Raw genomic sequence first — 10,199 nt, forward strand, 5'->3', positions numbered from 1 at the left:
GAGACTGGTCAGCAAGTTCACGGCACAGAAAATGTGATTACCTGTCCGTCATGTCAGCCCTCAGGAAGTCTTATCGCGGAGCAACGAGGCAGAAGCTGTCTGAATATGAATGAATCTCACCTGACTCACAAACCTCCTTTCAGATTTGACTTTCAGGCAGGACTCAGACCTCAAAAGTGTTACATTTACTTTAGTTGTGAGTTTAAAAGTGGGACGAGGGCGCCAATGCAAATCAGCATCCAGACACGTAGGAGTGAGGCGGTATTATCCGTCATTAGGCCAGGGTTAAAGGTCATTCAGTGGTCTTCAGCTGATCTGCCGTTGGGCTGTGATTGTAGCGCACTCACTCCAGTGGCTCGAAATCAGCTCAGACGGGAGAGAGACACCAGAGAGAGGAAGTCTACTCAAAGATGACGACTGGGGAAATTGCCTTTTTTTAGACTGATATTGTGATATTGTCTTTGTCTGAACAGACCCGGGACTGACACGAGCAAACGGAGAGCATGCGAAGCAGACAACAGCCGAGACCTTCTCTCCGTTCCTACGTCAAATAATGACAGAATCAACTTTGATCAACTCACATTTCAGGTGACAGTTGTCGGCGTAGGCGGTGAAATGAGAGGCAGCCTGAGTTCATCTTTGAAGGTTTTTACCACCAGTTGGCTTATTAGCTCAACGTCTCTCAGGAAAGACAGCAGATGAAACCACTGGGGCGGCACGAGTGTCCTTTAACATCCAAAGCTTTTACTGAGGTTTTCTACGGGTGAAGCTTTGAATGACTGTCTTCATGTTCTAGAAGGAGAATCTTGAAATCAAATGTTGTGGGGTTTTTTACGGTGACCGCCCAATTAAAAAAAGTTGTGCGATCGTTAATGTGCAGCATACGGAAGAGGAAGCGTGTTGCTTTTTAAAGGCTGATTGCCAACAAATACGGATCGCAGATGAAAAACAAATTGTGCATTTTGGAAATGATTACATCTCTGTTTTTTTCGAACACTCTGAAGTTATTGGAGATGTTTGGATCACACAAGTCTCCAGATGTACCCCCTCTGGAATGTTCAATCCAAAAATACTAATAATATTAATGTAGCCTGATCTTTACCGCAAACTGTGCAGAAATACCGGGTTGAAGCAAAAACAAATGTTCAAATGTTGATTTAGATTTCAGAAAGGATTCAGCCAACAGAACCCCGATGTTCTTGTTATTCCAAATTCTATTTCAGAGGCTCGGGAGATCCATTCAAATGAATAACCAAATGATACAAAACATGCAAATTCTAGAGAGATGATTTCCTGTAACCTCATGATGTGTGTATGTGGCCAACAATGAAACTTAAGTGCAGCAACTCTCTCTTAATTTATGGTTTTTATGCACTGCCGTTTTGGAGAAAGTTCATATTTCACTGTTCATTTTCTTATTGGTCACACCTGATATGGACATTTCAGCAGATAAACCGAACACACGCCGTCTCTTATGAATGGGGATAAAAAAGCAGCTCCACTTACAGAAGCGATGCGGGCACCGCCGCTCAGATGCTGAATTACTGCGCGAGTAGAAACAGAAATATCACAAATATCAAACCTCTCAGGACGTATTGCAGCTCGCTCACCTCGCTCTGATAAACAGCTCCAGACAGACCTCGCCCCGAGCGCTGAACAAATGAAATGTGGAGGGCGAAGTCGGTGTGGGCGATTATTAAGTGAATGGTGTGCTATAGGTGGGCTCTTTTGGGGATAAATGTCTGAAGGACAACTTATTGGTTTCAGGGAGCCGTGTTTGTTTTTGGTTATAGCTTATAAATGTCAGATTCCCCTTCGGGTATGAAAGCTGTTTCATCAAGGCCATGAGCTCTTCATTTGGCTCTCTGCAGCTTCTGATGACTTCTCATTCATCTGTCCTCTCCATCCAAACCCTCATCTGTAATTTACCTTCTTAAATGTTGTAATGTGAATGTCCGTCTATTCATCTGCCCGGCTGTAACCTTTGAAGAGTTCAGTTAATCTGCTAAATACTGATTCATCCTCAAATTGTTGCCCCTGTACTTTTCTAATCAGGTGAGCAGGCTGCAGACCGTCCCAATCCACCGTCCTTCTCCTTCTTTGACAACTAAGATAAGAGTTAGACAACACTTTTGCATTAGTTGTGACATATTTGGGGATTTGTTACATTTTTAGATTGTGAGTGTTGTCTTTTCTTAGCTGCAGTGACCCATTTCCCCCACAAGGAACATTAAAGTTTAATTTCCTCTCATCTTCTCGTTCGCTTCCTTTCTCACGGGGAGCTTACGAGTCTTCTCCTCATCGATCCCTCCTGAATCCTCCTCTGTCAATAACGCCTTACTGTTTCATTAACTCGCCCCTCGGGTACTTACAAACCTTACATGGGTATAGTTGCAACTTCATTGTTTAATTCTAATAAAAATTTGACGGCACGATAACTGCTGCAGAAACGTTTGGCATCACTGTGAGGATCGATGAGCTGAATCAATTGTTTCCTGGGTGTTTGATTCAGTTTGTACACGCTGCAGTTTGGTGCACAGCAGTGGGAGGAGGAACAGGGCTTAAAGCTGCACGAAATCATCATGTTTCAGTCACAAAAGGTCAAATAACAGTGAAAAGAGACGATCCGCAGAGAACCGTCCCTCGACTCTGCAGTTCCTCTCAGCTATAGAGCGGTTTAGCCTCTTTTAACTTCTTGTTTTGGTTTTCCGGACTACGACTTTACTGATTAAATAAACTCCCAATCGCCAATTAGACAAAGTGAGCGACTAGCTGGGAAACATATAGTGGAGCATTTAGCAGCTAAAGAGCCAGATGTTTCCCTCGGGAGATGGTGGAGACCAAAACCAGAGCTAAAAAGAAAGAAACTTTCCACAGTATGACGACAAGTTGTTTCGTGACACGTCTACACAACTGGATCAAACCAAAGGTTACATTTCACTGTTGACTCCATCAGCGCCGCTATTAGCGCTGTTAGCGCTGCTAGCACTGCTAGCAGCGCTAACAGCGCTGCTAGCTTCTAGCCGCTGGCTCAGTTGTCGCCATGATGAGATGCACTCTAATTTCCGTATTGAGCACCTATAATTTTAAGTTTAGCGTCACACAATTAAAACAACAAGAGCTTCTTTCAAGATTCCCATTTCTGTACCAGTGTTCAGCATCCACACACACAGACATCCATCATGGAAGACGTGGGAGACCAATTCTGCCCCCAAAGGAGCCACTTCTAAAGCCTTATTATAATTTGAACAACCAACAGCACGCTGCGACATCGTTCCTTCTTTCTCTACCTTTTCCTCTATTGGAAGCTCATTACTTCATCACCATCACTCCATCCACCCACACCTATACTGCGCACCAGAGAACAATATGCTGAGAGAGAGGAGGCATTCTGGGAAATTAAGTGGAAGCGACTTCACACTTAACACATTAGCGATGTATTCATTGAACTTCACAGATGGATTTGAAGAAACAGCACGAATGAATTCAAAGATTTTTTTTGGATCGGGTGTGATCTGACGTGTGTTCAGGAGCAGCTGAAATCCAAAGCGGTAAAAGCAAAGTCATTCCTTAAGGCACCCGAGGAAAAGCACCAGCTAACAATACAGCAAATCGAATTAAATCCAGTAATTAACACAGACATAAATTCAAAGTACACTGCAGTGCTCGGAGGAGCCGTGAAATAAATCAGAACAAAACAAGTTATAAGACGACAAAACTTTCTACGGGCACAATTAGGGACACAGGAGAGAAGCAATGAACAGTAAAGAAAAGTAGAAACACATTAATGAAATAAACATTAATGAAATAAACTTCTCATGAGAGAAACCTCTCATGGCGTCGCTATTGTTATCCAGGGAAGGTCTGCTGACCACTTCTGCTGCTTTTCAGACTCATTTTGATTCAATTTTTATGTTCCAAAACAAAAATCTACGACCGTCTGCATCTCCATTTTAACATGTTTAATGTACACCCGTGGGCCTTGAACACAACAGCGCTCTGACAGCCATCGTTTCCAATGATTTGGTGGAAGCCACTTTGGCTTTTCGCTGCGCTGAGCAAACCCAAAGTTAAATCTGGCTGAACGTCTGTGTGCAGCAACGAAGGGCCATGAGGGTATGCGAAGAAGCGTCGTGAAGCCCTCCAACAAACATTTATAGTGTTGACTGTTGACTACATGTGCAAGTTGGGCTATTTTGAAAAATTCCAGCGAGAGAGTGAACGTTCAACCTCATAGATCTCTCCGATAATTCGTCAGAGACACACTACTTAACACATTCAGGGAAAAGTCCTGGAAGCATATTCACCACCTCAACATAACAGGCATACACTCCTTACATCCAGCAGATGCTTGTCCTTGTTTGGAGCACTCTCAGGCTCAGTCCTGCTGAAGGACACTTCCACATGTGGACAGGAGGAGCTGGGGATCAAACCACCAACAACATGATTAATGGCCAACCGGAGCAGCCAGCCTATTCTTAAATGTCACCGCGTCGATTTGAAATAAACCAAAACACAAAACTGAACTACAAAGACCACAAGTCACATTCTCTAATTGCTTTTTCAAACCTTTTAAGGAAATCATTCTGTATTTTCCTCACCGTTTCCCTTGAACATCTACACGAACCTGCAGCGCACGTGAGCATAATAGGCTGTCACTGTTTGCGGCAGCTCAAAGGCACACTTCTGTTTACATGCGAGCTGCTCAGCACACAGTGACTCTTTCATGCTGTAAGGTGATTAAACGCGGCGGGACTTTCCCGCCCTGCGGGGAAGCTCGTTTCACACGCCGACTCCCACGAATCTCGTCCCGAGCGACTCGCTCCTTCGCTGCTCCGGCTAAGAAGTCACCAGGGCGCCATCTGTGGCCGTTACAATATGTATTTCCACTTTGTCGTCATTTAGTACCACCTGCGTAATGAACAGCGTCTGCACGGCAGAAAACATACTGCAGCAAGAACTGCACCAAACAGAAGCTGATGCTTTGGGCCGATATCAGCCTTCTATTTTATGAAATATTGATCATTCAGCGGTTTCAACCTCTGACATGACACAATTTTGTGACAATAGACTGGAAAAAAAACTTCAGGGATTTTTTTATTTTGTAATTGCTCGTTTTACATAATTCTCTAAGCTGCTAACCGTGTTTGTACTTTTTTTCATTTAAAGGCATTGCGTAGTGATGGGACAACGTCTACAGAGCTGGAGGCAATTAAACAGTTCTGCATCAGTCTGAACTTTAGTGGATTTTTAAAGATGAAATATGCTCCTGCGAAGATACACATGAATGTATCTGTGAAGCAACACAACCAGGGGGGTTATGGGTAACCGTAGGTCTCAGAGGCTGGCATACGAACCGTAACCGCGTCTATATCATTGTAATTCTATGACAAAGGTCCCATAACCTAAACAAAGTACTTTAAAACAAACCACAATCTATCCCTACATCTAACCAAGTCATGTTTATGCCTAAACCTAGCCAACCGAAGTGTTGTCTCATCGTTAAACAGATTTATTTTACAAAGGTGACCGTGTAGGACGACAGGAGCATCAGATCAGAAAACGCTTCTATGTGTCGTACTGAAGGCGACGGACAAACAATACATTCTGTTGTGTCATTTGAAGGACCAGTTGCCCCAAATCCCAACACCGCATCATGGACCGGTGCATCGAGCAAGCTGATTAGTAGATTCATCTCTCCATTTCTGGTCAAAGCGCATGATCCCCTGAGGCTGACAACAGCAACAGTGCTGAAATGAGCTCACAGCGTTTAGCTGAGGGGGAACAGGCAGGTGGGCGTTACAAAGAGCCAGCACGGCGTTATCAGTGATAACCGCCGTACGAGAGCAGTGCAGAGCGGCGGCCATTAGCCGACCCGGCTACACAAACATATAGAAGCTCAGATTACACACAAAGAGGGAGAGTGACTTCATGCTCGACTCGGGTAGACATCCCTCCGACCCCGCTGCTGTATTAATGCCCTGAATTTAAGATAGCACCTTTCAATGAACTGTATCAAAGTAACGAGACATTGTCTCTCAGGAGAAGGCTTTTTTGTCTGATATACAAATACAAAATGTGTAAATATGTCAAACACCGGCAGCTATAAGTTGTAACAACATCACAAAATATTCCCAAACCCTGTCAGTTCACACCAAATGTAAACACCTTCAGATGATGAACACCAGCAGGAAAGAGAATACATGCAGAGAAATGTTGAGGGATATGGACATGAAACAGGGAGGAAATATATATATATATATATACATACACACACACACACACATATAGAGGTATATAGAGACTAGAAAGGATAGAGGAGGGAAAAGAGGAAGAATTGAGACGAAAGAGCGCCACAGCAGCAGGAGAGCAGAGATCCAGGTAAAATAAGAGAGGAAAGAGAAAGATAGAGGTAAAAAGAAATGAAGACAAATGTATCGGGAGGATGAAGGAAGAAAAAAGCTGACAGAAAACAACAGGAAGAGATAAATGAGGCAGGAAGGAGAGGACTTAAAGTTTGCAGCAGACCGGAGTCAGAAACAGCAGGAAGGGAGACGGAGAGGATCAGACTCTTCAGTGAGACTGTGGATGTTTCTTTCATGGAGGAAGACGAACAGAGGAAGGACGGATGAGGAGCTGTACTCTAACTGAACATGTTGCCTTCGTTAGACTCGTGTCTCCTCCTCACTCGTCTCCTCATTCATTCATCTGTCGAACAGAGGACGCTGCAGTTCAGACTCCAGAACAAGATCACTTTTTTGTATGTTTACGTTTATGTTTTGTGCATCATTTCAAACATAATTCAAAGAAAGTCATCCTGACTGATCCCACTGCACTAGAAGTTAGAATAAAGATATAAGGAGCTTTGGTCTGACTGCACAGCATGAGTTTGTATGAACTGCGGGGTTTAAACAGGTTCAAAGACAACAAGGAGAGGTGAGGGAAGATGAAAGAAAGACGCAGAAGCAGATGAGGAGCCAGAGAGAGGGGGAAGATGAAAAATGGCATTCTGTGCACACCTAAGATTATCTTTAAGAGCAAAGGCTGAGAAGAAGGCAAACACGGCTAAATAAAGAACAGAAAACCAGGGCAAGAGACATCATTGTGTCGTGGAAGAGGAGAGAGAAACAGTGATGGATGGAGGACGTTTTCACAGAGGTATACATCACTGAGCTCTCTACCTTTGTCCTGTTTCCCTCCTCTTGGACCCTCCCCCCCCCCCTCTCTTTCTCCTCTCTCAGGCAGGGAAGCTAACAGCAACATCCCACATCATATGCACACACTGACACAGCTTCACACCTGCAAACTGCCTCAATGTAAAACATCAATGAACCCAAAAAATGGTATTTCCACATTGCAGAATGAAACCAGCAACCTCTCAGTCCCAAAGCCACATCCCCAACCTGCACACAACCTTTTTTTTCTGACTCACACCTCCACACTTTGCTCTTTGCAGTGTGCGTGTGTGTGCGTGTGGGGGGGGGGGGGGGGGGACATGGCTCGGTCCCAGGATGCTCCTCATGCTGCACTGAGCACCAAATTAAGCAGAAAGAAAACAGAAAACCTTGTTTTATGCACACAGTGGACGGACTGGCTTCTGAGTGGCGACAATGCTTCTGAAGCCCACAGAGGACAGAAACACACAGCGGTGTGAATCCAGCACATTCTTTCATGCAGCAGCAGCATCCTAAGATGCAAACGCGTTCCAGAAGGAATCAGAAGATATGATGCATATGATAGAGTAAAATATCTTAAATAAGGTGAGGACGCTGCATAAAAGTTGAAAATGCGCAGGGGACACGTTCTGCTGAAACGTTAGTGCGAGAATAACTGTTATTCTCTGTTGAACTGAAACATAAATACGCAAAAATAAAAAACATGAATTAATCACATTAAACCGAGTTAACGCTCCTCATATATTATCTCTCAAACAACCGAGCGATGATGCGCAACCGATACGCGCAAACCCTTCAAACAGAAGACAGCTCTGCACTTTTCCCAGGTTGGAACAGAGTAAATCAGACTAACCGCGAAAATATCATTGCAGACTGAAATCAGGAGCATTACACATTTGTTTCCAGGCGGTATGATGAGAGAGATGAAGCCTCTGTTAGACGCTCCGGCTCTGCGCTGCATGTGTCCGGACTCGCTCCGTCTCCTCAGGGGGAAAGTAAAACAAAAAGAGAAAAAAGGCGCATAGCCTGCTCACCTTCTCCGGTTGTCCCGTACGAGCTGCAGAGTAGCAGGACGATTTGAGCGATAATCCCAGCGGCTCTTTTACTCCTAAAATCCATGATGATGAAGCGGCGAGAGGCTGCGGAGAAGAGAGAGACGGCTAACATCTCCTCTCCAGCTCCAAGAGAGATCTCCTCAAACCCGACAGAGAGGAGAGAGAGAAGGGGGGGGGGGGGGGGGAAGAGAGAGAGAGAGAGAGAGCGAGAGAGAGAGAGAGAGAGAGAGAGGTACTATGTGGCCACAGCTCCAACTTCTCTTCCCCTTCAGTATTCATGTTGAATAAAAGCGGTTTTAAAGACCCTGTAATGCCACCTGGTCCTCCAGTTCTCCATCTTCCACAGAGTCTGCAGACAATCAGACAGATTTGTACCGTCAATCTTCAATTTAAGTCTCATTTTGTGTTGGCATAACATATTTGTAACAGTTCAGATTTATCTTTCTTCACTATTCATGGTTTGGGCCCATGAGGGGCATATCCAACAGGCAAGGAGGCTCTCAGGAGGTGACCTGGCAATTACAGTTAAGTGCATCTGTAAATACATATGTTTGTTCACATAAAAGCATTGTTGAGTAATATGTTACATCAGGGGTCTCAAACTCGAATCCGGCCCGCCACGTCATTTTATGTGGCCCGCGAATCCGCCAGCAAAAAAAAAGTTGTTTTTTTTCTTTTTAAAGTTAGACTTGACAATAAAAATATCCCCATAGTCGAAATTATGAGATAGGAAGTCGAAGTTATGAGATAGAAAGTCATAACTATGATAGAAAGTCAAAATCATGAGATAGAAAGTCAAAATCATGAGATACTTAAACAGTCATAGAAGCAGTTCTTTGGCTGGTTACTGTACATTTAACATGGAAATGTATTGTGAGTACATTGAAGACTACTTTAAACTGTGAATGCAGAGAGTTATTTAACGACATTTACAACCGGCCCTTTGTGGGCGACTATGATGCTGATGTGGCCCGGAGTGAAAATGAGTTTGAGAGCCCTGCTTTACGACATCGGGCTGTTTGGCAGTGCCGGAGTACCGACCTCTGGAAGTCTTCAGCGCGCCAGCAGAGGGTCCCGGTTCAGCCCCGTGGAGCAACGCCGAAGAGATATGTGAGCGCTGCATCAGTCGGAAAGAAATGGAGTTACGCAACATGATGGGAGAAGCTCCTGGCGTCCAGCAGAGTAAGTAGACAATGATAGTAATTCCCTGCGCTGCTATCAGACAGCTTAATAGCCCACTTTAGAGACGCGCGAGTCGATGGAGTTCGTTGTTGTGCATTTTTTCAATAGAAATCAACAGAATTATTGATTTATTTTGAGTCTGCTTCTCAGGACAAACTACATGAACACAAGAATATATATTTTGGAGATTGTGTCCTCTCTCCTCCAGATAAATCTCAGAGGAAACTCAGTTCCCAAGAGGACAAACATCGAGAAAGACAAGACAGAACTATTCATACTTTGTGCTCACTTCTTTATTTTCTTTATTTTCACTTGTCTAAAAATATCTAAGACCTGACAGAGAGACAGACAGACAGACAGACAGACAGACAGAGAGAGAGAGAGAGAGAGAGAGAGAGACAGAGAGAGAGAGACAGAGAGAGAGAGAGACAGAGAGACAGAGACAGAGACAGAGAGAGAGACAGAGAGAGAGACAGAGACAGAGAGAGAGACAGAGACAGAGAGAGAGAGACAGAGAGAGAGAGAGACAGAGAGAGAGCGAGAGAGACAGAGAGAGAGAGAGACAGAGAGAGAGAGCGAGAGAGGCAGACAGACAGTTAGATGGAATGAGTGAGTAGGAGAGAGAGAGACAGGCAGACAGACAGTTAGATTTCGACAGCAGAGTAAAGGTCGGGCCGCACTAAGATTTAAAACGGAAATTTTATGGCAAAATACATTTTTCTTTCCAATGGAATCACCACAATCAGTTCATTTTGGTGACACAAGGAAGCAATCTCGACATCGTGGA

General features: G+C 44.3%; 1 protein-coding gene across 1 annotated transcript in view; it reads right to left on the reverse strand.

The window, feature by feature from the left end:
- Positions 1-8,294, reverse strand: part of LOC306789664 (contactin-associated protein-like 4) — a gene marked incomplete at both ends in the record, with an annotated part of 72,122 nt that extends 63,828 nt beyond the window's left edge. The window contains one exon of the mRNA XM_079285727.1: positions 8,210-8,294. Coding sequence (XP_079141853.1) covers positions 8,210-8,294 — 85 coding nt within the window. The remainder of the gene's footprint in view (positions 1-8,209) is intronic.
- Positions 8,295-10,199: the final 1,905 nt, after the last annotated feature.

Source organism: Melanostigma gelatinosum (genome assembly GCF_949748355.1).
Source record: "Melanostigma gelatinosum genome assembly, chromosome: 15".
Classification (NCBI taxonomy): Eukaryota; Metazoa; Chordata; class Actinopteri; order Perciformes; family Zoarcidae; genus Melanostigma; species Melanostigma gelatinosum.